The following is a 26943-nucleotide window of genomic DNA, read 5'->3' as shown; positions in this document are numbered from 1 at the left end:
CTCGTTGGGTGCTGCAGGGCTCAGGGTGGTCCCGGTTAGCCCTGCAGAGTGGTTTTGGGGTGCTGCACGGTGTGGGATGCTCCAGGGTGTTCAGCCCCGTTCAGCCCCCCCCCGCCTCTGCTCCCAATCCCCGCTCGCAGCATCCCTGCCCGGGCTGGAGCCCTTTCGGGGGGGGGGTGTCAGGATGCAGGTCTTGGGGTGCAAAGCCCCCGGGCTGACAGGGGTGCACCGTTTTGCCTCTGGTGAGCGATCGCCGGCAGTTCTCCCCTCTCTGCTGCCGCTTCTGAGCTTGGGGGTTGTGGTCTGGGAGCTCCCGGTGAACTTTTTGTAGTTGGATAAGAAGGCAAATGCTGGAACTGGGGGTGCCGGTGCCTGGGGGCTGTGCACAAACCCGGGGGGGGGGTCGTGCATGCCCACCGACTCGGGCCGAAGCGTGACGGCTGTCACTTTGTGGCAGCCAGGTTGGCAGGACCGCGCCAGCTCTCTGGGTGGGACGTGGAGTGAACCTTCTTGTTGAAAAAGGCTGGGGAAAGGAGGGGCCCCAAGAATTTTTGGGGGTGGTTTTGCCCAGGAGGGAAATATCAGAAGGGGTACGGGTTTGGTGCAGCCAGGAGGGTTAACTGGCATGGGGTGGCACAGGGCGGCATCCGCGGCGCAGCTCTTCTTCCACCGGTACCAAACCCTTCCGAGCCAGCCCGGCCGCACCGTTTGCTCGCGGGGTGCTGGGGGATGCTGTGCTGGTTTTGCGCCACTGCTCCGAGTGCTCGCGGTTGAGAGAGGAAAAACTCCCTGGGTGCCCAGGTCCGGTGCTCAGCTGGGACCGATAAGCGGGGTGCAGGGCTGCGGTCCCCTGAGGTGCGCAGTTGGCCTGTCCCCATCCCCGCAGGGGGCTGTCCCAGTACTCTGACCCACGTCGCTTGCTCTGATCGAGGGGCACTTGGCTTACTCCATTGTAGCACGTTGCCTAACCTCCTGTCAATAATTAATCAAGGCAAGACCTAATAAAAAGGCCACTTTCCTCCCAGCGGGCTGGGATGGCAGAGGGGTGCGGAGCGGCAGGATTCGGCCGCGGATGCACGATAAGCATTTCTCTGTGAAAGGCCGTGCTTCGACTCCTCATTTCCAGGGAAATGTGATTATCCCTGGCATCAGCGCAGCCCTGCGAGGCGCTTGCCGGGGGACGATGCTCGGATGTAACATGGCTTGGCCCTGACCTGAAGCATCTTCCCCAGTACAAAGCAAATGCCGTCAGCGAGGCGATGGCATGGTTTGGTTCGGTTTGGTTTGCAGTGAGGCTGGACCGGTGCTGGGTAGCGGGTGCGTGTGTCCCTGTCCCACCCTGGGGAGGGTACGTGCGATCAGGAGAGAGGCAGATACTCGCCCTGATGGGGCCGTGAGCCTCCGTGAGAGGATGCAGAGCTGGGCATACAATAAACCAGCCTCTCCGTCTGCCAGAGTGACTTGTTTCACCCATCAGCAGGATGCAAGTGGCTTTAAACACCAGGCTGGGCTTTTCAGGACTACTGTTTTTCTTAAAATGTATGTAATTGAGCTTGCAAATCACAGTCTGTAGCTTGCTGATAAATATTCTCTCGATCAGCTCCTACCTTCCTCGGGGCACTTGGCTTTTGCCCTGTTAACGTCAGTTTTATTGTCGGTTGGACAGCTGTCTTACGGTGTGCCTCCCTAAGCTTGCTCACGCTCTGCATCTTTCCTCCACCCAGACTTGGATTGCAAAAGTTCTGTAGCTTTTTTTTTTTTTTTTTTTTTTTTTTTTTTTTCTTCTGGTATAAGATGGTCATAGAAAGAAAAAGGCTTTAGTTTGGCTTTGGTGCTGGTGCTGCGCGGAGACTTTAAGAGGGGTTTGCATTTCCCCTTCCTCTTCCCTCCCACCTCCAGACCCAGAGCATGTTCTGGCAGCTTACTCAAAATCAAACGCTTGCTTAAAAAAATAAACAGCAAGGGAATTGACCCTTTAAAGGTGGAATATTCCCTCTTAGCTTTCTCAGACTGGGATGCCCTGCCTAGACATGACTACCAGTAACAGCCCAGCTTTATGGGTAGTTCTTAAAGCGTTTAACCGAGCAGGTCGGTGTCGTCGCTGCTGCAGGACCGCGTCTCCTCTGGGCTCTGCGGCTGTGGACGTGCTGGGACCAGGAAGCTCAGCTCCTGCTCCGTGGAGCCGAGTGCCAGCGATCAGGTTTCATCCTCTCTCGCGTGTATTACTGAGGTATTTTGGAGTTTTCACCAGTGACAGCGTTGCACAGATGTTGCACAAATCCTGAACACGACTGCCTTTCCCAGGAGGGCTCGTCCTAAGGAGGAGACTTCCAGAGGAAGGAAGGTGAAACTCCTATCGGAGGGAAACCGAAGCGTTTCCGAAGCCGCAGATGTTAGCCTCGAAATAAGCCCCGGTTCCGCCGGGAGTGTGCTGCTCACCCCTGCCAGCTTCAAAGGAGCTGAAAGGCTCTTGAAGGCTGACTGTGACCCGGGGTCCCTCTCCGGGCGTTCCTGCTGGCTGCGGTTCGGCAGCAGCCTGGCCCCACCGGCCCCTCGCTGCCGCCGTCTCCCCCTGCCCTCCCTCCTGCCCTGCCCGCTGCCAGCCCCCCGTTCTTGCCAGCCCCTGTGCGGAGTTACCGCGGCAAACTGAGCCCGCGGGTCCGGGTTAGCTCCAGCAGATTCCTGACCTCCTGGAGAAAGAGGAGTGGGAACGCTCCCTCTTAGCATCACGCTTTGGACAAGGACAGTCTCGCCAGGCTGGCACAGGAGGGATATCTGGCCCCCCAAAAGGTGTAGGGGTTTCCCCTCCTGCAGCTCGGCACAGGGTCCTGCGGAGCCGTGCTCGGGGAAGAGCGTGTCTCCCCAAACTGCTGCCTCGGTTCCCAGCGGCTGGGGTTTTTTTAGGCGTTCGTGACCCTGGGGGGGTTCAGCAGGAGCAGCCCCTGCGTGCAGGGTCTGCAGCCCCATGCCAGCGCTGCTTTGCCTTCGTTGTCTTGCTGGGGATCAGTGGAGCATCCCCAGGTGCCCTTGGGCAGGAGACACAGTGTGCCATTCCCCCTCCTGCCTTTTTATTGCTTATAGGTGCTCTCCTATATTTTTATTGTTTCCAGAGTTATTTCATTTCAGTGCAAAGCATTTTCTCTGCATCAGTCAGCAATCAGGCAGCACCTCTACTGTGGCCCCAACCTTTTTTTTTTTTTTTTTTTTGTGTGGTAGAACCAGAGCAAAGAAAGAGCTCTTGACCCCTGTGCAGTGTCTGGGCTGCAGAAATGGTTTTCTTCCGATGACTGTGACCTTGTTACAGGCAGAGGATGGGGATACCCTGGCTCTCTGCTGGCCCCAGCCCCGCTCCGGCTCAGGGATGCTTTTCCTTAGTACTTGTGCTGTGTTCACATCCAGCAGCTCTGCTGAGGCTTTGAGCCTGGGTACCCGCAGGAAGCAGCAAGTGGGCAATGCTGCCTGAGCAGGACCACGGTGGTCCCTGCAGATGCTGTACGTTTGGACAATTTATAGATAAGAGCCGTGGCAGGGCCATGCTGCCCATCCGGCTATAAGTTCATGCTGCAAGTGAGGGCTGCCAGGCTGCATGGGAGAGCTGCAAGTAAACATTTGGAAATGAAGGCGCAGAGATGAGTCGGGGTGATTTAGTTCTCGGTGCGGAGAGCCGGTGGCGTGGCACGGTGACCCGAATCATGGCAGAGGAAGAGCCAGCCCTGCCGTGGGACTCCACCGTGGAGTCTTGCAGCTTACCGAAAGAGAAACTAGCAGTTCTGCCCAACGCTAGGCTCGCTGCCAGACCTTGGGAGATAAATAGGGCTGGTGTTTACCCGCTGAGCGCGTGTCCAACCCGACGCGCGGCAGAGAAGTACGATTAGGTGATTTCTTCCTAGAGTGGCAGCGGGTGGCTGCTGTGGCACTGGGACGGGATACGAGGAGCTCGCTAACGGTGAGCTGGGAGGGTGAGTGATGCTCCGGCCGCTTTCCCCCTGCAGTTCTGGCTCCGTGTTTGCTGCCTGGAGTTTCAGCCAGAGCAGCAGCTTCAGCACCCCCCTGCCTGCCTCCCCCAGCATCAAGTACACCGTTTATCCCAGAGGTGGGGAAAGGAGTCTTAATTAAAAGTGAAAAGTATTTTTGCGGAAGCAGCGCAAAGTCTGTCCTCCTGCTCCATTGTCTGCTGGACCGCAGCCATAAATACCGCTCTTCCCCGGTATCGCTAGAGAGCCGGTCCTTCGTGGCTGCGGGTCAGGAGCCCGAGGCTGATGCTCGGCATGAGGCTTGGCGGCTTTCCTTGGCAGCACACCCTGCCCGCAGATCTGCCCCGGCGTGTTCCCTGGGCCTTGAGCCGCCTGGCCCAGCCACGAAACCCTGTAGCATCATTCCCAGGGATGCTCCTGGCCTCTGGTTACCCAGGAAACTGCTGGCAAATGCCGGAGCCGGTGGCCCGGGAGAGCAGGGAGCAGTGAGTCACCTTCCTTGCCACCGGAGCCAGAGCTCTCCCAGAGGGATGTTTACGGAGCTGTCGGCCGGAGGAGATGAGGGCAGATCCGTGTTTCAGTATGCCCGTCTCCCGGCCTTGGGTGCTGCATCCGAGGAGCAAAGAGGGTGGTTGCTTTGTTAATTAATTCCAATTAATCTTTCGTGCCACAGAGGGAGATGGGCTGGGGGGTTGGAGCTGGGTTTCTCCCGCTTGGCGTGGGGCTGCCCTGCCAGACCCAGGGGAGAAAGCAGGAAAAAGAAAAAGTTGGCAGGAGCGAACCAAGGCGGGGGAGGCACTGGCAGTGGGAAGAGGAAGTCGGATCATCCGGCCACGGTCCGGGAGGAGGTCGGTGGCCACCGTGGGGACCGTGCCGGGTCCTCCAGGGCAGCCGCCGCCGCCGCCGGCTCTCCCGTGTTGGGCGGTAAATGCCGACGGTCTGCAGGCTGTGGGACGCTGGAGACCGAGCTGAGCCCTGCCAGGAGCCCTCGCCGCTAGGCAGCCTGGTCCCTGCGGGACGCTGTCCCCTTGGATCCGGGCTGGCGGACGAACAGAGCTGGGGGAGCAGGCGCTTGGGTGCCGAGGACAAGGGTATCCGGTGGGTTTGGGCGCTGGGTGAGGTTCCCGGCTGCTCGCTGGTAAGCGAGGCCAGGCTGTGCCGGTGCCTTGGCACACGTCCAGCCAGGGACCGGCTGATGTTTCCTGCTAAGTCGCTTGTTCCTCGTTTCTTTGTCAGGCTTTGTGAACTCGCACCAATGGCCGGCAGGTACGTAGCGAGCTAGGACGCGGGCGCTCCATGGCACCTCCTCCCCCCAGCATTGCCTCGTAGGAACTTCCCGCCGTTAATTTTGCTCCGCTCAAGCCACCGCTGAGGATGCCGACGGCGAACGGCCCGGCGGTGCCGCTGGGCAAACTCCAGCAGCAGCTGGAGCTGCTCCTGGTCTGCTCCAAGTGCAGCGTGAAGGAGAATGAGATCACCTACCAACTGCGAAAGGTGGAGCACAAGTGCATGTACGAGATCCTCCTGGCCCGCTGCCGCAGCCGCCGGAGCACAGCCTGGAGGAAGGTGTCCAGGCGGCCGGGCTTCCCCAACCCGGCCCGCTACGCCGTCTGCAGGTACTTTGCGGTGGGGCTGGGCTGCAGAAAGCACAAGAGCCAGTGCACCTTTGCCTGGAGCCCGGAGGAGGCCATGGTCTGGAACTTTGAGCGGGAGCAGCAGCTGGAGCGGCGCCAGCTGAAGGCAGCGGTGCTGCAGGCGCAGCTGGGGGGTCACCCCACCGCCACCCCCGAATCGCCGGCCGGCGGCACCGCCGCCGAGATCGCCAGCGAGTTCGGGGGGCGATTCCAGGAGATCTGCAAGCGTTGCTTCTTCGGCTGCCCCCAACGCATCTCGGTGGGCGGGCAGGGGCGGCTCTGCGAGTTCCACTGGACCTGGGACCCCCTCCTGGTGCACGTGGTGTCGGACAGCCGGAGGAAGCAGCAGTACACCGCCGTCCGGCCCTGCCCGGAGTTCATGCCGACCCTCAGCTACTGCAGGTTCGTCTCCAGGGGCCAGCCCTGCAAGCACAGCCCGCAGCGCTGCCAGTACGCCCACAGCGACGTGGAGATGGCCGTCTGGGAAGCCGAGAGGGAGCACGGCTTGGTTCGCTCCGACCTGCTGCCGGCCGCGGGGAGCTGCGGCGTCAACGGCGAGCCGGCGGCACCCGCGCCGGTGCACTTCTACTGCCGGCTCTGCCTGGTGACCTTCAGCTCGCAGGAGAGTTTCGAGAGCCACTGCTCCTCGGTCGAGCATATGCAGATGCTCTCGGTTGACACCTCCGTCCAGTGGGTCCACCGTGCGCCGCCGCTCGGGCTGACCAAGTTCTCGCTGTGTAGCAGGTAAGGCATCCACCCGGTGCAGCGGGGGAAGAGGGCAGGGGCAGCGGGCAGCTGCCGGCTCGCTGTGGACCCCCCGTGCCACCGGGCACGGGTGGCACCTGGGACGCCTCTCTCCCGACAGAGCGGAGGTGTGCGAAATGGGCAACAGCTGCACCAAGGCTCATTCCGCCGAGGAGCTGCAGGAGTGGATCCAGAGGGTGAAGGTCGCCGTGAAGAAAAAGAAGCAAGCGCTGAAGGAAGGGCTCTTGTCTTACCAGGACCGGCTCATCGCCGAGTATCGGACGTGCTCCAACGAGGTGTTGATTGTGAGTCACGGGCGGCAGGGTGGGAACGCGTTGCTCTGGCGCATAGCGAGAAGCCTCTTGTGTAAGAGTTTGGGAACGGAGCCCGCTGCTCACCTTCTTAACGGTGATGCAGAAAGGGGTGTCGCATCCTCCTTCCTTCATCCCTTCCGAGATGGCAACCCAAGAGCCGCGGGTCCCTCCGTTTGCCAAGGCTGCTGCGTGGGGACGCTGAGCAGCAGTGGGTGAGGACTGAGCGTGAGGATTTACTGACAGTCCCCTCTCGGGAGGACCTAGCGTAAAAGCAAAGGATGAAGATGGCCCCACAGAGGGTTCTGCAGCGTGTCCCCGGGATGTTGCCTTCAGTCCCGCTCCTCTCCTGCCTCCCCCACAGATGGCTGAGCATGTCGAGGGCGTCAGAGTTGTGTGTGAGCAGCCCCTGCACCTGCAGTTGGAGGACAGGAGGATGAAATACCAGTGGAAATTCAGGGTCCACTCCCAGGTAAGCCCAGCTCTGCGCAGCAAGAGGCTGTGAGCCGCTGGCAGCGCCTGCTGCTGTGCACAGTCCTTGTCCTTCGGGGTTCTTTGGTTTTTTTAATTATTGTTTCTGCAAGAGGCAGAAGGATAGGGGTTTTGGGATGCCTGAGTGAGGATGTGCGTTGGGTACTCAGGAGCAGCTCGGGCCCACATGGTGCCTGAGCTGGGGCCATGCATGAGGGGTGCAGCCACCGTGTCTCCTGTCTCGTCTCATGCAGTGGGGCTGGGGCAGACCCAGCTGCTCTCAGCACCTCCCACGTATCATCACAAATAACAAAATTCAGCTGCCTCCCTGCCCCGGATTTCGTGGGTGTCGGGGGCAAGAGCCTGCGTCTAATTGCCCTCTCCAACATAGGAGATTTCCCGTTTACAGCAGACCGGCTCAATTGCTATAAAACTGAAACCTGAGGTTCTTTAAGACCTTAAAAAATTGCTGTGGGGTTGCATGAGGAATAAGCTCCTCCGAGGAGAATTTCTGGTGTGCTGTAGGTCTGGCATGGCGTTTGGTTCTTGCAGCAGCTTTCGGTAGGAAATGCTGCTGGGAGGACCTCATCAGCCGCCGGCCTCTTCCCATGGGCTGCCCTCACCGTGTCCCTGTCTTCTCCTCAACCGGCAGATGCCTCTGCAGCACGTGGCCCTACTCAAGCGGGAACCCGGAGTCAACTTCTACTTCTCGGGAAATGGACTTTCCCGGGGCCTCCACTACATTCGGGGGGAGCACGTGGCCACCCTGCCTTCCTCCCCAGCCACCACGCTGGTGGAGGTCTGCATGGAGTGCTGCACGCTGGGCGTCTTCGAGCAGTGGGTGGTGTTTGATTTCGGCAAACGCCCCGTCCTCATGCAGAAGATCAAGGTGAAGGTGGGCCGGCGGGATAACCCCCAGCACATCCCCAGCAGCAGGGAGAGCAGCCGCCCCGTCAACTTCGTGCGATGGGATAGAGGTAACCGGATCATCGTTCCCAGCCTGCCGAGGACCAGTGAAGATGTGGATCTGCTGGCCAAGTACAAACCTCCTGCTCTCGCGCTGGACTACCAGCGCGAGGGTGGTACGACCGTTCCCATCACCCGTGTCAACTATCGTGAGAGGATGCACAGCTTCCTCTTCCGCGAGGAAGAAGCTGAACAGGCTCTGATTGCCAAGTAAGTGCCAGGTGTGGATCCTCCTTGCTGTGGACCATGGGTCCATTGCTAACCCTTGGGGCCACGCTGGTACTGAAGTCTCTGTCCCTTCTGGGTTGGGGCCTGGAGTGCCTTCCCAGAAAAATGGAAACCTGCCGAGAAAGGTGGCTTGCTGGGTAGCGATAGAAGGGGACGGGCTGGGTCTTGTCCTGCAGCCGTGGAGTAGCTACAAGCACGGTTTCTGCCTCTGTGTTCGCAGGGGGCTGGCAGAGCCTCTCTGGGTGTAGGTGGCAATCCCCGCTCTGCAGCGGGGAGGGTGGTTGCGGATGAACCGATGGGGCAGTTCTCTGCTGTTCATTCGGGTGTTTCTTCCTTTCAGACTCAACCTGCGGGTCCTTATCTTGCTGACCCCCATGCTGCAAAGCCTCTCCATGGGGATGAAGTTTGCCCTCTCTGGTGAGCTGTTCGCTGAAGTGCCTACCCCTTATAACCTCTCGCCGGACACAGACGAGGGGTATCTGCTGAGCAGGTCTGTGCCCACTGCTTTCCTGGCGCTTGACCCACCTGTGGACAATCGGGTTTACGAGGTTAGCGTGGAGCATAAAGCCACCACGGAGAAGACCATCTGGCTACAGATACCAAAGAGATGCTGCTCGGAGCTGAACTTCGCACCAAACACGTCTCACAAGGTGGAGATCCAGTTCCAAATCGACCAGCTGCTGTTCCGGCAGTGGCACCAGGCTGTGGACCGCCTGTTGGATGAGAAGCTGGTCCTACCAGATGTCGCCAGTTGCTCTGTCCCCTACTCTCTTGGGTCACCACAGAAAGGGAATAGCAAGCAGAAACTAGCCATCTCCTTCATCATGGGCCAGGCAACCAGCAGCCGGCAGGTGCCACCTCTTCTCATCTATGGGCCTTTCGGCACAGGCAAGACGTTCACGTTGGCCATGGCCACCATGGAGATCCTCAGGCAGCCCAACACACGGGTGCTGATCTGCACTCACACTAACAGGTTAGCAGGGCGTGAGGGAAGAGGCAACCAGAGTTGTGGGGCTGGATCCAAGCAAGCTAGTCCATTGCTTGCCTGGTGGGTTGAGAGGGAGCCGGGGTGTGTGAGATTGAGCTGAGCTGCCCTTTTCTTAGTATGCATTTCAATTGCTTGCTTAAATAAATTAATTTTTATTTAATATGTCTTCAACTGCTCTAGCACTTCCTGCTGGGAAGAAGCCCGGCATGGCTGGAAGTGTTTGTGGAAGAGGCAGCATATTCCTGCCTTGTTATAAAATGGGGATGGGGTTGGAGAGACAGTTAGTTCTTTCTAGCCTTTACTGTGTACTGGAAGAAGTAGAAAACTGTTGCCTGACCTTGCTGGGATAATTTTGTGCTCTACTTGCCCTTGAAGACTATTGTGCTCTGTGCACATTGCCAGTTTTTTTACTTTTCCAGGAAGAGTTTGGGGAAGAGGAAATGCAGATCTGGTCTGACTGCCATTGTATCTGCCTTCAGAGAAACCAGGCCAAGATTGTTAAAATTAGAGCAGTTATGCTGAAAAGAGTGTCCACATCCGATCCGGCAGGCTGTTACTGCCTTAGTTTTTAATGTATAATAGATGGGTGACTGCTAATCTTAGCCTGAAACAGGCTGTCTGCTTGCACTGAAGCTTCTTCTGCAGATCTCGTATCACCCGCCTGGGCTGGGGATGGTTAGCTGTCGGAGGAGAGGTCTGTGTGACTTGTCCCTAGAGAGCAGCAGGGCTACAGATTTTGTTGGGCGCATCATTGCATTTTTCCGTATGAGCATCGAGAGATGCCCTAGTCTCGAGTATCAACTCCTATTTTAAACCATACTCTCAAAATAGGCTTGAAATTGGTGGCTGAGTAAGCATCGGCTTCTTTGCACGTATGTGAATATCTCCTGTGACAAGTGGGTTGTCAGCCAAAGCTGGGGGAGAGTTTGGGTGCGTGTTGTTGAATAATCAGATAGCGCGTTGGGATGCTGGTCACAGCATTTGGGAACAGCACTTACAATTCCTTGTGGTTCCCCCCTTTTTTTCCCCTCCAGTGCTGCTGACATCTACATCCGGGAATACTTCCATAACTACGTGACCAACGGGCACCCGTGGGCTGTTCCCTTGAGGATTATATCCACTGACCGTCCCATCAACCTGACAGACCCCATCACTCAGATGTACTGCTGCCTCTCGCCAGACCAGCGCTCCTTCCGACACCCCACACGGGAGGAGATCGACAGGCACCACATCATTATTACCACCTCCATGTTATCCAAGAACTTGAAGGTTGCCCCAGGCTATTTCACCCACATCATGATTGACGAGGCTGCTCAGATGCTGGAGTGCGAAGCTTTGGTTCCACTCTCCTACGCCACTTTTGAGACCCGCATTGTTCTCGCCGGGGATCACATGCAGATAACCCCAAAGCTGTTCTGTGTTGGGGATGAACAATCTGCTGATCACACCCTGTTAAACCGTCTCTTTCAGTTTTACCAGAAAGAGAGGCATGAAGTGGCTGTGAAGAGCAGGATCATCTTCAATGAGAATTATCGTTCCACTGCAGGCATAATTGAGTTTGTCTCCAAGCACTTCTATGTTGGCAAAGGCAATGCTATCCAAGCCAGTGGGAACATCCCAGCCCATCCCGAAATCTACCCACTCGTGTTCTGCCATGTGTGTGGCGTGGCTGAAAGGGATATGTCCATGATTTCTTGGCACAACGCCTCCGAGATAATGCAAGTGATTGAGAAAGTGAAGGAGATCTATCAGAGATGGCCGGATGAGTGGGGTGTCCGAGACCTGAAGAGGATCTGTGTGGTCTCCCATGGGATGCAGGTGTGTAGGAGAAACATGTGTTCCCCACCTGAAGGGGCTACGCATGCACTGCTGACCACTCCCTAACCGCTCCCTAATAAATGCTGGACTCTATTCATGGTAAACTTGTCCTTTGGGCTTGCAAAAATAGGGAATCTGGGGTCTTGCCTGGCATCAGTGTTTTTTCGAGGTGCTCTCCATTTGGGGAGTGTGTCATGGGTGGTCGGAGCAGAGATGCCCCATGGTGGGATGGTTTAGTTGAAGATCTCTTTCAGCAGCTTCTAGGCAGGTTAACTCCAGGGCGGACCGGGAGCACTGGCTGAAGTCAGCCCAGGCTGTGTAGCTGCTGTCGAGTAACTTTCTGGGGAACCCGCAGCTGAGAAGGGTGAGGGACCTTGGTGTTGGGTGGGGGGCCGTTTCTGAGCTGAAACTGTATTCAGTTGCACCTACTGCTTTCTTACCAGGTTTCTGCAACAAGACAAGAGCTGAGGAAGAAGCAGCTACAAGATGTGGTGGTAGAAAACTATGAAAACTTGCCAGGTTTGTGTCTTGTGCAATAGTTAGTCACGCCTGGCTGCGTTTTGAGATCTTCTGTGTGCTAGGGAGAACTTTTGCACTCATGCTGGTGGACAGGAGAGTCTACTGCAGCTACAGCCACCGTGTAATGAGCAGGGGGAAGAGATACTGGGTTGTTAGCAGAGGTGTTTCTGGCATCTCAACGTTGTCCTGCTTGCTAAAATGCAAAATACTGGCTGATCTCGTGGCAAAACACCTCTCTGGGAGGGTGCATGCGGTGCTGTTGGGCAGAGCTCCCCTGCCCTTCCCCGTGGCTCTGCCACTGCTGCAGCCGCCACGGCTCACGTAGTGCTGATTAGGAGAGGGAGTGCCTGGAAATCCTTTGGCTGATTTCCATCCCCTTCTGGTTGCTAATTCTTTGATTTCATTTTTTCCTTAGTGAATAAGATTTCACACTGAATTAAATCTGCACCCAACTGTCAACTCGTTTCAAATATATGGACGTTGCTTTGTAGGAGGGTGAAAACCCTGTAAGTGTGATCCCGGGGACTTGAGTGTGTGTGAATCGTATGAAGCCCCAAGTACCAGTGGGGGAGGCTAGTAATAGAAGGGAATTGAAACCAGGATGGCCTGTGGGTACCAGCTGCAGCAAAAATCGCAGAACAGCTCACTAAAGGAGGAGTCAGCTGCTCTAGATGATGATAGAGGGATAGGGCTGGTTTTGTCCTCAAGGATTTAGTTTATGACTCATCCATGTTTTTATTTTTTTATTTTTTTTTATTGTGCAGCTGGGACTCCTCATGGTGAGAATAACTGACCCCTGGGGTGTGTTTCTGATCTCCACACCCTTTCTTTGCAGTCTCTTCCCAGCTCTGAAATCACCAGGGTGCCTCTTGCTGTTTGTTATTTGTTGTGCGATCAGCAGAGCTGTCCTTGAGGGGAGAGGGATTCTTGTGAACGGTCACCGCTCTCGTTCCTGCCAGGCCCTCGGTTCCCCCAGGAATTTGGGATTCACAGAAAACTCTACCCGCGTTTGCGAGGAGTGGCTGGCAGGGGCTGCCGGTGGCACGGAGCACGCGGGGCTGATCCACGGGTGCTTGTGGCTGCGCCGGTTCAGCGCCCTGCCTTCCTCCCCTCTCCACGCTGCCCTTCCCTCCCTGGTGCGTGGGTGGTGGTGGCCTCGTGGTGTCCATCCAGGTTCGTGCCCAGAGGCCCTCACGATCCCCAAGACCTGCTTTATTCGCATCAGGAGGCTGCCGTGACTCGGCTGAGCGAGGTTACGTCAACCCACGGCCACGTAACACAGCGTGGATGGGCAGAGCGCCAGGTGGCAGCCAGGCAGGGTCTTCCCCGTTGGGTTCCTGTGAATGAGATCTCCCTTGTCTCCTCTGGTGCAGGGCGGGAGTTCCGAGTCATCATCATCAGCACGGTCCACACCAGTGAGAGCCTCCGCGTCTCGGCCTCCCACCACCTCGAGTTCTTCAACGAAGCCAGAGTGCTCAACACGATCATGACCCGGGCTCAGTCCCTGGTTGTTGCGGTGGGGGATGCTGTGGCCTTGTGCTCCCACGGCCAGTGCAGCAAGGTGTGGAAGCGTTTCATCCAGCAGTGCATCAAGAAGGGAAGTGTCTTCCCAGAGAACCTGACGATGGCCCAGATCAAACAGGCTGCGTGCGACAAGGAGAGCTGGAGCAGGAGGAGCCCAGAGGGGGGTGAGGACGGCAGCGACACGGATTCATGGAGCTCTGAGGGTGAAAGCGTGAATCCCGACGATCCCATCCTCCAGGAGCTCTTAGACGAGAGCAAGAACGTGCTGGTGACGGTGTCCGAAGAAGGGCTGCTGAACGTGAAGTCTGAGGCTTCAAACCTGTGGGAAGACAGGCAGGAATACATCAGCTTCTCTTCTCAGATGATGCAAGAATATCTGCACATGCACCCCAAAATGTACAAGAGGTGCGAGCTGGTCAAAGAAGGCTTTGACAGAGCTTCTGCCTTCACCCTCAACGACTCCCCTGCCATGACCATTCAGATCAGAGGCAGAGTTCACTGCGGGACGGCCTTCACCGGAGACGAGGTGCTCGTGGAAATCCTGCAGAGCAGCACGGCTGACAGCAGCAGCCATCGCCCTCAGGGGAAGGTGGTGGGCATCTTCAAGCGCGCGGAGAGGGAACGGACCTTCATCTGCATGATGGATGAATTTGATCCCCGGGTGATGATACCCATCGATCCCACTGTCACCAAAATATTCGTCCCAGGGCTGAAAGAGAAGCCCAACGTCATTCCCATCCGCAGGCTTGTCAATGGGAAGTACAGAGTGGTCAGCTGCGAGAAGATCAGACAGGAGACGAGGAGATGCCAGTTCTTCTGCGTCCAGGTTATCTCCTGGCGGGAAGGGTTTTACTACCCTTTGGGGATAATAACGGAGATTCTGCACGCAGCATTGACTTTGGAAGAAGGCTTAAAGATCCTCAACTTGGAGTATGGTTTGGAGAAGAAATACCCAATTGCTGTCACCCAGGAGTCAGCCAAACACACCTCCAGCAGCAAACTAAACTTCACCAAGGAAAAGCTGAAGGACTGTCGGAGTTACCTGACCTTCACTGTCGACCCCCAAGGTGCCAGGGATTTGGACGATGCTGTCAGCATTAGGGATCTTGGGCGTCACTATGAGATTGGGATCCACATTGCAGACGTGGCTGGCGTTATTCCCAAAGGCAGTGCCTTGGACCTGGAAGCAAAGAAGCGGGGTGTCACCTACTACGCTCCCAACCAGGAGCCTCTGTGCATGTTCCCACCCCACATTAGCCAAGACGTCTGCAGCCTCCTGCCACAGAAAGATCGTCGGGTGATCTCCTTGTTTGTCACCGTAGAAAAGGAGACTGATGAGATGTTAAAGGGAGTCTTCACCACCTCTGTGATCCGCTCGGACAGGCAGCTGTCCTATGAAGAGGCAGAGGTCTTCATCAAGGACCACTACAGGGGAGCGGCAGGGGCCCTTCGTTTCGATACCCTGGAGGACTGCATAGCTGTGGCTTATCACTTCTCCAGGATCCATCGGAAGTTTCGGCTGCAGGAGGACTGTTTCTATGACCGGCTGGACGAGGAAAGCTCCCCAGGTAACAGGGGGTCCCATCAGATGATAGAGGAGTTAATGATCATGTTCAACAGTTTCGTGGCCGAGTTCCTCACCAGCCAGGAGGACACCAGAAATGTCACTCCGCTCCGGTGTCAGTGCGAGCCAAGCCCTCAACAGCTATCACACATGAAAAACAAGTACAGGCACATCCTTCCTTTGTCCATCCATCTCTCGCACCACCTGGGAGAGGTGCCTCCTGGCCAAGACTCCTCTAAAAACGTGGAATTCAGTCTCCTGGCCCCAATCTGGGAGCACCTGCAGGCAGCCGCTAATGTCCGTGACTTCCACAAAATGCTAGACCTTATCGTTACTGATGACATTCACCCAAGGCTGGCCCCCGTGGCCCTGGAGTTCAGGAGACTGCTCAGCCGTTCCTATTTCAGTCGCTCCAACTCCACTGTCCAGTCGAAAGCGGGCCATTACTCCCTGCACGTTGACTCGTACACCTGGGCTTCCTCTCCCATCCGCCGGTACATGGATGTCGTGGTCCAGCGGCACCTTCATTCCGTGCTCCACAAGAAGCCCATCGTCTATTCTTCGGACGACATTGAGTTTCTCTGTCATGACTTCAACAGGAAGAATTCCCAGGCGATGATGTACGAGAAGAGAGCCCACTGCCTGCAGATGGCCACCCAGCTGAAGGGCCAAGTCCTGCAGAAGATCGCCTTCGTAGTGGATATCGAAGGGATGAACAAGTATTTTAAAGTCCTGTTTCCCCTGAACAAAGAGAGTCTTCCAGATCCCCAGATAATTAACTACAGGTCTCTTCAGCTGATAGAGCAGCCCACATTCATCCAGGAGCGCAGCAGCATCAAGCTGACGTGGAAGAGGAGGGTGTACTCCGTGGAGACGATGAAGGAGCACAGCCTGAAGGAGGGACCTCTCTGCAACCACAGCGTCACCCTCTTCGGCACCCAGACTTGGCAAGACGTGCTGGCAGCCATCCGGAGCGAGAAGTTTGAGACCGCCGCCTCCCTCCTTCAGAAGAGCAAGGAGCTCGACCAGCGGCACATGGGCTGGGTAAGGAAAAGCCAGTGCTTGCACTACAGAGAGCTCTCCCTGGAGCTGAGCGCTGGCGACCCGCTCCAAGTCCAGCTCACCACAGACATCTGCCGAGGCTTCCTGGTGCCCTTTGTGCAGCTGTGGTGTGTGACGCCGGGTTTCGACATCTGCCTGCAGCACACGGAAAAGCCTATCGATTGCTTCTCTGCCTACGCCACCCTGCTGTCCAAAGACAAGTACAAGCACGCAGCGGAGTATAACAAGATATGGATGCCGATGACCGCCATGGAGTCCGCTTTGTGCGCGGTGGCCAAAAACAACTCGATCGTCCTCCATGATGTCAAAATAACCTGGGCAAAGCAAAGGACAAGCAAAGGACAGCTGCAAGGGAGTTTTGTCCTAAACAAAAGCTTTATGGAGGAGTGCTCCATTGAAGTGGACTTCAACCACTGTTACTTGTGCATTCGCTTAGGTGGGCTGAAGCTTGGGGGCCTTCAAAGCGATGAGGAATGCCTTAGCCACAGTCTCCAGAATCTGACTTTTCTTAACAAGGGCAGGTCAGAAAGCAATTTTGTGGTTGATCCAGATACCTACACCTGGGTGGCTCACGGGGTCACTGAAGAGTTCAGTGAAGAGAAATCAGAGAGGACTGCTCAGCATACTATGAGCTTTTACATCCACTATACGTCTATGGAGAACATCCCCGTGGAAGTCTCACATGCCTCTGCCAGGTTCACGGTGGAGCTCATACCGAAGATGCTGCCAGACGTGTAAGTGGGCTTAGCGGTCGGGCTCTGCCTAACCTGTCCATGCAGAGCAACGGCTTTCCACGGGACTCCTCTGCTGCACCCAAATACGCTTTGCTTGCTGGTGCGACTGATCCCCTGAAAAGTCTGTCTTTGCCCGGCTCTGACCGGCCATGCTGTTGGGCTGTTGATGTTCGGTGGGGGTGGCAGCACTTCTCAGATCTGTTCTCCAGATTGCCTCTTGCTGTTTTGGTTGACCTTGAGAATGGGGAGATAGGGGAAGGTGCCGTGCTGAAATTTCCCTGGGCATCTGTTTCTTATGTTACTGGATTGCTGCAATATGTGTCATAAAAGGCAGTGTGAAGCACTGGATCGGGGTTTGCTTCGCAGAAGTGCTCCCTGATTTCCCAATCATTCCCCTTTGTTGTTGCTGTGAAGCAAGATCTGCTCTAATAAGAGCAGAGCTGATGTCTAGTTTGCCCTTCTTTGTACACAGCATGGACTGCTATGCACCCACAACTGCTGTAGCTTTTTCAGGGCAGAATGTGCTTCCTTTTGGATTGTGAATTTTAGGAAAAAATTGGAAGCTAATCCAATAAAATGGCATAGGCCTTAATAAAATGGAGTAGGGACAGAAGTTGTGCTCCTTGCTCTCAACATCTTTGCAGGCTCAGCTCTTTCAGACAGTTGAGAAATAGTCCCAGATGCAAAAGAGCAGAATAAAAGTTGTTTTGGTTTAAGTCCTTTGTCGAAGGACTTAATGGAACACCAAAGCAGAGAGAAAGAATAAACAAGACAGTTGTACAAAGCTGTATTACAATTTTTGCTATTTTATGCTACATTCCATTCATTCTTATTTTTCCCTGTCTGACAGACGGAAAGAAAAGGCACTTTGGAGGCTCAGCCATGCCTCTGATCTTGCTAAAAGCATCACCCTCGGCCACGAACCTCCTAAAAAAGGTAGGTGCAAATATTCACCTTTCTTACCTTGTGGCTACTTGCTTCTGGCCAGGCAGGTGCCCTGGCAGCTTCTGTGGGCCCTTGCTGTAGGGGTTACGCTCCCAGACCAGGAGGTTCCCCTGCCAAGGGGAGGAGAGGAGCTGCTAGCCTGACAGAGGGAAGGTAATATGGGATGCCCTGCTGCAGAGTGGCATGGGTGATGTTTTAATCCCCAAGACTCACAGAGAAGGCTCATGGGCAGAACATCCTGGCATGGGACAAGGAGTACTTTTAGGTGGTCTTGTAAATGGGCCACGATTGCTTGGTACCTGCTGCATCCTCCTGTTGAATCGCTTGTGTGCTGTCTTCAGTAACCTTCTTCAAACTTGTTTTCTTGGCTCTGCCGTAACAGTGATAACGTCCAAAATCCTGCAGCAAAAATCCTTTGATCTCCCTGGCAGCTGCAGGAGGCTTAACCAGAGTCAGAACCAGGCTATTCTAAATGCCCTGAGAAAATCCTTCACGGTCATCCAAGGCCCACCAGGTAAGGCTGGGGGGACGGCAGGAGTACATGCCTAATTTGTTATGAAAGGCAGGTTAGAGCTAATCTCTTGCTTTCCATAGGACCCTTGGTGAGACAGGGGAAGGCAGCGTGGGTTGGCATCACCCACAGCTCTTCAAGGCAGTCCTCTCGGTTCTTGATTTTATTTCATGGCTGATCATCCGGATGCTGATCTAGTGCATGGGTGTCATGGTTAAAGTGTTCTCAGCAACCTCCTTGTTTTTCTAGGCACAGGAAAAACGGTTGTTGGAACTCACATTGTCTACTGGTTCCATAAGCTGAATGAGGAGACCGTCGAGAAGGACCAAATACCAGCCTCTGAAAAAGAAAAGCCCAAGGGGAGAAAGTGCATCTTGTACTGTGGCCCATCCCACAAGTCTGTTGATGTTGTTGCTGGTAACTATCGGTTTTAAGCCCCTGAAGCGGCTTGTACTGGTGGAGGGGGAGAACATGTGGCTGTGAGCAGGGGGGACAGAAAGCAGGACCGGTCCTTCCAGAAGACACCTCACTGCTGGGCAAGGACCAGTGAAGGTGGGGTTGGCGAGAGAGGGCTGGGGAGAAGAGGCGAGTGCACGGCAAACACTGGGCACCTCGCAGGCTGCGAGCGTTCTCAGCATCGCCGGTGCCTGCTGCTGTCTGAGCAGACCTGTTCTCCCTCCCCAGAGATGCTGCTGGAGATGAAAAACCTGAAACCACTGAGGGTTTACGGGGAGGCCATTGAGACAATGGAATTCCCGTACCCAGGGAGCAACCGGAGCCTCTACCGCAGAGCCTTGCGGGACACAACACCGAAGCGTGAGCTCAGGTAGGACCGCATGGCCCCGCAAGCTCTGAGAGCGCTGGGGAGCGATGTTTTCTGTGCTGGTAAAGCTGAACGAGTTAGACCGAATATGCCTTCCACTCTGCTAGCGTGGAGCAGCACTATGAACCTGCATGGTAATTAATTTTTTCAAGTGAAGGTGTATAGTCTAATGTAGCACCTAGTCAGGAAACCCAGGTTGTTGCAAAGATATTAGATGTTTTCATCTCTCTTTTGAAAAGCTCTGAAAGTCTCTGACTTCATTCCCGCTTGCAAGTGCTAAAGAAAAGTGGTTGTATTTTATGTCCTCAAGGGTGAACTAAGTGTTAGGTCTATAAAGATGGAACAGCCTGGCTGTGAATTCTTTAGCTAATGGGGTTTCTCCACATAGGCAGGTGTGGTACGCTTCACTGTAGAAGAGATCACTTGGGTCTGTGTTGGGGGAAAATATTTATATATTGACTCTTTATTCAGCGACATAATCCTGCATTATCGCATCCGGCGGCCGCCCAACCCTTGCTGGAAGGAGATTGTTAACTTTGATGCTCGGATGAGGAGAAGAGAGCAGATAACAGAAGAAGAAACAAAGAAGTGAGTAGAAAGAGAGCCTGGTGAGGCTGACTTTGGCTGTGTGCCACCTCTGAGGCACTGCCCGAAGGAACGCAGTGCAGCAATCGCCTCCCCCTGCGAGAAGAGGTTTTGGGCTATACTTGCTAGGTCTCAGCTGACACAAACTCGTAGACTGCGTGAAAGTCAGTGGATTGGTCCTGGCTCATGCAAGCCAAGGAACTCGGTGAAAACATCAAGACAGATTAATGAGCTGTGTGTTTTGAAAAAGTGATAAAAAGTGATTAGCTCAGGGTTACTGGTAGTGTGCAGAGCCTCAGCATCACTTCTGCTCTGGTGCTGTTATCCATCTGGACCAAAAGTCGTATGATGCGTGTGTGACACTTGCATCCTCCACCCTGAGCCCCTGCCCTGTTGAGTTCAGGACAAAGTACATTTCCCAGAGTGTCCACCCAAAGCCCTTTTCTCGGAACACCAGCTCATCCTGGGGAGGGAGATGGAGCCATAAGTGTTTGGGAAAGTATAGCCTCTGCCTGGTTCCTGCATGAGGAACCTGGGGGTGTTTCCCTTATGCATAACCTGGTGTCTTCTGCATTGACCACCAGGTACAAAAATCAGTTGTCGGCTGCTCGTACATATGAACTGTCAGGCCACGATGTCATCCTGTGCACGTGCTCCGCCGCATCTGCCACCTCCCTGGAGCAGCTCAATGTCAGGCAGATAATCATCGATGAGTGTGCCATGTCCATAGAGCCTGAGACCCTCATCCCCTTGGTCAGCCACCGCTATGCTGAGAAGGTAAGTCCCTTCCAGAGATGAGTCTCTAGGACAGCTGCTCAGGGCTCTCGAACCTCTGCATGTCTTCCACCCCTTACCATGCTGCTCTTCCAAGTTTAACCAGGATCTATGATGGTGTATCAATGTTTCAGCCTTCTGGGAGTTGTTTCCTTTGAGGTGTAAGTCTACTAACTGTAATTAAAATCTTGAGGCACAGAGAGGTACATGCAGTACAGAAGTATTCTCACTAGATGCATGAGCTGTGCATTATCTGTTCATATTGCATAAAGCAGACCTGCTGTAGGCCTGAAAGCTGTCGTGGAGATCTATTGCATCTGCTCGCCTCTGCTGTGTGTATCAGCTCAGCTCCTTGTCTTCAGACAGTTACACCCATACTATCTCCTCTAAACTTGCTCTTGGCTTTCTGCAAGAGAGAACAAGTGGTGGTGTGGCTGTATTTTTGGTGCTTCTTTACAGGGTGGGTATTACTGCCACCAGAAAATGTGCTGACCCAGGTACAAAGTATTAACGTGACATGAAGCATAGAGCGGATCTCAGCAGACTTACTACATGGTATCTTTCTCCTGTCAGATGGGATCAAGGCTCTGCGTTATCTGGGTCAGGATCTTTATATAATGCCCAACATGAACTTTGATTGAGGTTGCTGTAAGCATAACATAAATAAGTAGCGACAAATGTCTGCGTACAAATAGCCTTTCAAAGTGCTGATTGCCTTCACCAGTGCCACCACCATCACAGCCAAGGTGTCTGCTCTTCGTTCCAGGTTGTTTTGCTTGGGGATCACAAACAGCTGCGGCCTCTGGTCAACAACGACTCCTGCAAGAGTCTTGGCATGGACGTGTCTCTTTTTGAGCGCTATCGGAATCAGGCGTGGATGCTGGATACGCAGTACCGCATGGTGAGGCCCTCAAGTGCATTGTCTTTTCTCTATCACAGAAAATGCCACTATCAGGGCTTGCCTCAAGCCCGCTGGGAAACAGATATTCTCCATTAGTGCTTTCCCTTCCTAGAGTAATGAATAATGCAGTCACCCGGTGCCAGCTATAGCACAACGGCATTGCAGGTGAAGCCTGCCCAAAAAGTCGCTGCAGGTTGAAAAGTTCCTTGGTTTTTGTTTACCTCAGTCTCTCCCCTTTTGTCTGCCAGCACAAAGGCATTTGCGAGTTCCCATCCCAGGAGTTTTATGAAATGCGGCTGAAAACGTGTCCCCAGCTTTACCGTAAACCCAGCGTCTTCCAGCACAAAGATAACAACTGCTGCCCTATCATCTTCGGGCACGTGGAGGGGAAGGAGCAGAGCCTCATGGTTTCTACTGAGGAAGAAAATGAGAACTCCAAAGCTAACCTAGAAGAAGTGGAGCAGGCGGTGAGGAGGGTCCCGGGGAATCGCTGGAGATGCGAAAGGGAGGAGGGTGTTGTGCAGGGTGACTCTGGGGATCGTGGAGGGACACTGAGTAGTGATGGAAGATAAAGTTCAGCGGGGTGCAGGATCTGCCTGGCGTCTTCTCAGGTCTGGAGCACGTCCCGATGCCCCTGGCTAGAGGCAGCTGTAGGGAAGCGTGACCCAGAGCAGGGGGAGCAGCACAGCCAGGCACCATCGCTGCCCTGGGGACAAGGGTGCCGGAGGGCTGGTTCCCATCCTGCCACCGCTCCCAGGTGAGCAGGACCCTGGTTCCCCCCCCAGGTGAGGCTGGCGAAGCAGCTGACACTAGATGGCACCATCCAGCCAGAGAGCATCGCCATCCTGAGCCCCTACAGCACCCAGGTGTCCGAGATCAACAAGAGCCTCTTGAAAGAGGGCATCAGCAAAATAACCGTCTGCACCATCAGGAAAAGTCAAGGTGAGGCTGGCAGGAGGCAGATTTGGGGCCGTTCTGTTCTCTCCTGCCTTCCCGAGGACTGAAGAACTTCTCACAGAGACGATCTTTGAGCAAATCCTACAGCAGGGTGGTTTCAGCCATGGAGGAAGCATCCCTGGGCCAGATTTCTGGGTGATTTGTGCTTATAATAAATCCTTTGGAAACCTCTGGAGTGGCCAGGCAGGGCGAGACTGCTGAAGACGGGAAGGTGGAGGATGTCTGAAGGGGGGTTAAAGACCTGCCGTAACATGTGCTCTTTGGAGAGCAACAACCAGGCACCCGATGGCCTCCAAGAGCTGGAGAAACCCAAATGGTGCCTGCAGTTTTGTGGGTCTTGCTGTAGAGAAATGAGTGTCTTGTGGGGTGGAGGGGTGGCCAGATGCTTCGTTCTAAAAAAAAATCTGGTTCAATTCTGCTGTCTAGGAAGTGAGTGGAGATACGTGATCCTGTCGACTGTACGCTCCTGCCCCCGGTCAGAGATTGATAGGAAGCCCACAAAAAGCTGGCAGAAGAAGTACCTGGGGTTCGTTACCGACCCAGACCAGATCAATGTTGGTATCACGCGAGCTCAGGAAGGACTCTGCATTATAGGTGGGTCTTCTGGGAGTGTGCACAGGCCTGCAGGGGAACAGGATGCTTGGATAAAGGGGTGGAGATCCAAACTAGTACAACCGATGTTCCAGCTTTATTCTTCTGCCCTTTAGACTGTCTGTGGTTTTGAAACTGGGCTATCTGGGCAAAGCAGAGATCATGCATGGCTTGTATGCAGCATGTATAATTAGTTTTTCTCACCCTCTGGTTCGGACCACGTTGTTTCTGTCACTTGCATGCTAGAGCTCTCTCCTAACAGAATTTGGCTGCTTATTTTCCTCCTAATCATGCAGGCGTGGGCTGTGATGTGTAGGGAAAGCTGCTCGCAGATATGACAGCACTGAAAGGGGAGCTGGGATTTCACAGAGCTCTGGCTAAAGGAAATGTCCCTGCAAGTTATCCAGCACCCTTAGGCTAGAAATGTTAGCTAAAAGTTTCTGTGACGGTATTGTCCGAGCCCCTTCTGGCCACTAACCCGCTGCCCCCATCCCTGCGCCAACAGGGAACCGGTACCTCCTGGAGTGCAACCCTTTGTGGAGGAGACTGCTGCAGCATTACAGACAGTGCAACTGCTATACTGCAGCCCAGGGGATTTCTGTCAGGAAGACTCCAGCCTCATGCCGATGAGGATGGGTTGTACCTCGATGAGCTCGTCCCCCTCTACCTGAACCGCGTTACGTGTGCCTTGGGAAGGACACCATCTTTCCATTATTTAATGACCCATGGAGCCAAATGCAGTGGGGGAGCCAGGATCTTCCCCTGCACAGCGACAGCTCCGCTTCAGTGCGTGCTTTGGCATCTTCGGGTTTTTTTTTAGTCAGTGCAACCTTGGATGGGAACTTTCAGCTCTAGCAAACCAAAAAAGCATTGGAAGTGGATGAGTGTGTGACTTTATTAATGTGATGATACTATCTTTTTAACTGTAAGATGCTCAGTGGAGCCGCCGTCCTATCTGCCGGTGCAGCTGCGCTTTGGGGACCAAATACTCAGTCCATTCGTCGAGGGTGGAATGACTGCACACAACGGAGCTGCGCGACAAGCTGCTATTTGCCATAGAGGACCAAAGCTTCTGAGTACTACTACTCATTTTAAAACCAAGGCCAGGGAATTTTTAAGGGTTCTTATTTCTCAAAGCAGAAAAACTTTTTTGTTGCTGTTGTTTTGTGGGGTTTTTTTAAGTGAAGGAAGAAAGCAAAGAGAGAACCATGTACTGCTCTTTGTCTAGCCAAAACGCTGCTCTCTGAGCATGTAAATATCACAGAGCCAAGGCCGAGTTGATTTTGTAAATAGATTTACTTATTCTTTGTACAAAGGAGGTTGTCCTCACCAATATAAAGTTAATGAAAAGCAAGGACTGCTCCTACCGGGAAACGTTGGAATTTGTCAGCATATTTTAAACTGTTCTGAGTTTTATTTGAAATCTCCTCCTGTAAGAGCCCTCCTTTCCTACCACATATTTTTTTAAAGCTGCTTCTAATTTATTAACTTTTAACTCTGTGAATTTGTTTCACAGTCTTATGGCCTGAGTTTTTAAGAGCAGTGATGGAAATTTGATAAATGTACCACAGCATATATGTGTATAATCTATTTTTTTATTTTAAGTAGCCAAACTGCTATGAACTGGAAGCTGTGATTCACTAGAGAAGGCTGCTTTTGCCTGGTAACGTATGGCTGATACAGATATATAGCGGTGAAGTGGTGCTCTCTCCTGAATCACGTAGCTGCTTTTTGAAGCATGGTAGTTTTGAAGGAGGGTGTCTTTTATCTCATTTCAATTCTGAATGTATGAAGTGCCTGCCTCAGCTCTCCCCAAGACCACACGCTTGGCTGTCTCTAAATGTTCACGTGGGATGGAGCCAAGATGCAATCACAGTGGTTTTGCACCAAGTATATACTGTGCTGGGACACCAGTCCTCCTTGGTGTAAGTGAGGGGTCCCTGTGACTTCACAGCGCTCTGGCAGGGATGAATTTTGTCCTGTGTTTGCAACTGAAAATGCAGCATGGCTCTTTCCAGTGTGGAGGAATGTGCAATAAGAAAGCGTTGTGTCTGGAAAAGTCCTTATTTAATGCTGTGTTTCTTCTCATGACTCTGTGTTAGACTTGACTCAAGAACCTATGGAGAAATTTTGTTGTTCTCTTCCTTATTTTAAACTACCTTCCTGCACTTCTGCATTTGGTGGGTTTGATCTGTACGCTAGAGACCACCCAGGCTTGCTCTTGTCTTACTGAAGCATAATAACAGGCATACTGCTGGCGATTCCCTGAGGGACAAAAGCCCGTAGGAAGTAACTCCTGCTGGTTCTAAAGATACTTGATAAAAGCTGGTAAGATGTAAAGTTCATTGCTCCTTTTTAAAATCCCAGCCAGGATGACTTCAAAGATTCTGCAGCAGCCTGATTTTGCAAATAATATTGCAATTCCAAAATAAGCTTGTATGGGAATCATTTTGTGGACTACTTGAAAGGCAATCATGTATCTCCAAGATGATGTGGAGAATTGCAAAAGATACTGGAACTGTTGGGATAAATACTTTAGCATGGTGCCGGCATCATTCTAGCAAAGTCACTTTGGTCCCTTTAGAACCAGTGGGTGTCATTTTCATGATCTAATGTAAGTGAAAAGTCTCTCCCCTGTTTTTTTTTTTGCTGTTTATTTCATTACATGTAACACAAATGAGGAGACTCACCTTGAGTGTAGTGGCTTAGTCCAATGCTCTTGTGTGGGATTTGGCCATGTGTTTGTACAGACCAAGAAAGAGACCTCACAAAGCATCTCCCTTTGCACTCAGCAGGGAAAAAGTGTTTACTTTTTGGATGGTAAAGCCGAGACTGAAATGCTTTGCTTGGTCACCTTTGTGTTGCAAGACAATATACATAATTTTTTTCCTTTGAACATGCATTTTGTAACTGGTGTTTAGAAAAGGCTGCCCTAGACCACCCAAGCAGCAATAACAGCCAGGCTGGACTCTTGGGCTGTTTGGGCTGTGAGCAAGTACCTGTAGAGTTGGTCATGCAGCGGCAATAGTCAGGGATAGCAGAAAGTGCAATTAATCAAACTTTTTATAGACTGTTAGTGACAGCTGAATATTGTGTTCTTGTCCTTATGCTCATGGATAGAAAGAATCATAGAAATTAATAGAGGAAAGAAGTTCAAAGTAGTCCGTTTTCATTTGCACACAGAGCTTTGAGTTTACTTTTGAAAGAATTTTATGTTCAAGCACATATTCTTAACATACTTAAAAAAACCAAAACGACCAAACCTTTGGTAATTCCAATAGGAAACCACTGGCAGCACGGTGCACAGGGTATCTGTCTGAACACAGGCACCATGTTTTCCACAGCTCACAGACAAAAGAATGTTGTTGCAGGACACAAATATCGGTTCGTCCAACAGGATAACTTAATTGCCTCGGCACTAGCTAGAGCTTGAGCCCAAGTTGAACAACGGGAACCTGTGCGCGCAGCAAGTGGTGTGCCAGGTGTCAGCCTGTGACGGTCCGTGCAGTTGCAGCCATCGCCCTGCATCCTGCGTGGCCTGGCAGTGAAATTACAGATGTCCAGAACTAGGAAACCTCTCCTTGGCTCCAGCTGGCAAAGGAGAAGCCCAGTGGACTGTTTGTGAGGATTTGGACAGATCTGTGTAAGACAATCAATTTACTGCAATAAACTGTTGGGTTTTTTTAAAATAGAAATGAAATGTTAAGTGTCATGAAGTGTAAATTAAGGAACTTTAAATGTGGCAGGTTTTTATCTTTTGTATGTCTGTGACTTGCAGCAAACCTCAAATGACATTTTGGATACAAATATTTTTAACTGCTTCTACCGTTTATAAGAATGAACCTCAACATTCCTTTTTTGATATTTAAGCCATAATTGTAAAAATGATTTGAATTTATTTAAATAATAGATTTTATTACTAAAAGGTCTGTTTATGCGATGCTTTGACTAGAATCTGTGTGGGGACAGCTATGTTTGGACTGAACCAAATGGTAAAAAAGAAAATGAGCATTGACTGCAGTACGTGCCAAAAAAGATTGTTTTCTACATATTAGTTGTGTGGATGTATTACCCTTCCCTGTTTCTTGGGGGGGCTTGGGGCGGTGGTTGGTTTTGGGTTTTTTTTTTGTTGTGGTGGTTTTTGTTGGTTTGGTTTTTTTTTAATCAGAGTGATCTTTTCACACACTGTAGAGGGGATGAGCATGAAATCATGCTTAGGTACCGATAAGGCACAGGGTGTAGAGGGTGAGAGGAACCAGAGATAGAAATAAGTTAGGGTGCGTGATTTGAAGAGCTTGGGATTCAGTTCAGGCGTTCTG

General features: G+C 53.0%; 1 protein-coding gene across 6 annotated transcripts in view; it reads left to right on the top strand.

Moving 5' to 3' along the window:
- The window catches only part of HELZ2 (helicase with zinc finger 2, transcriptional coactivator), a 26934-nt gene extending 292 nt beyond the window's left edge, over window positions 1-26642 (top strand). The window contains exons 1-20 of one of the 6 annotated variants that reach the window (XM_010569441.1): window positions 3815-3946; window positions 5211-6352; window positions 6474-6657; window positions 7028-7135; window positions 7787-8310; window positions 8669-9301; window positions 10351-11134; window positions 11578-11653; window positions 13027-16537; window positions 17388-17473; window positions 17865-17996; window positions 18243-18410; window positions 18678-18819; window positions 19288-19404; window positions 19986-20178; window positions 20942-21076; window positions 21325-21543; window positions 21862-22018; window positions 22460-22627; window positions 23130-26642. In XM_010569441.1, coding sequence (XP_010567743.1) covers window positions 5349-6352; window positions 6474-6657; window positions 7028-7135; window positions 7787-8310; window positions 8669-9301; window positions 10351-11134; window positions 11578-11653; window positions 13027-16537; window positions 17388-17473; window positions 17865-17996; window positions 18243-18410; window positions 18678-18819; window positions 19288-19404; window positions 19986-20178; window positions 20942-21076; window positions 21325-21543; window positions 21862-22018; window positions 22460-22627; window positions 23130-23254 — 8466 coding nt within the window. In that variant the 5' untranslated portion in view covers window positions 3815-3946; window positions 5211-5348 and the 3' untranslated portion in view covers window positions 23255-26642. Of the gene's footprint in view, window positions 1-3814; window positions 3947-4216; window positions 4603-4633; window positions 6353-6473; window positions 6658-7027; window positions 7136-7786; window positions 8311-8668; window positions 9302-10350; window positions 11135-11577; window positions 11654-13026; window positions 16538-17387; window positions 17474-17864; window positions 17997-18242; window positions 18411-18677; window positions 18820-19287; window positions 19405-19985; window positions 20179-20941; window positions 21077-21324; window positions 21544-21861; window positions 22019-22459; window positions 22628-23129 lie in introns of those variants that run through there. The other 5 variants (XM_010569442.1, XM_010569443.1, XM_010569440.1 and 2 more) reach the window with 5 other exon arrangements.
- The last annotated feature ends 301 nt before the right edge of the window (window positions 26643-26943 follow it).

Source organism: Haliaeetus leucocephalus, unplaced genomic scaffold (assembly GCF_000737465.1).
Source record: "Haliaeetus leucocephalus isolate CR32 unplaced genomic scaffold, Haliaeetus_leucocephalus-4.0 Scaffold273, whole genome shotgun sequence".
NCBI classification, from domain to species: Eukaryota; Metazoa; Chordata; class Aves; order Accipitriformes; family Accipitridae; genus Haliaeetus; species Haliaeetus leucocephalus.
Note: the sequence above shows the minus strand (reverse complement) of the source record. Positions and strands in the feature narration are given on the sequence as shown.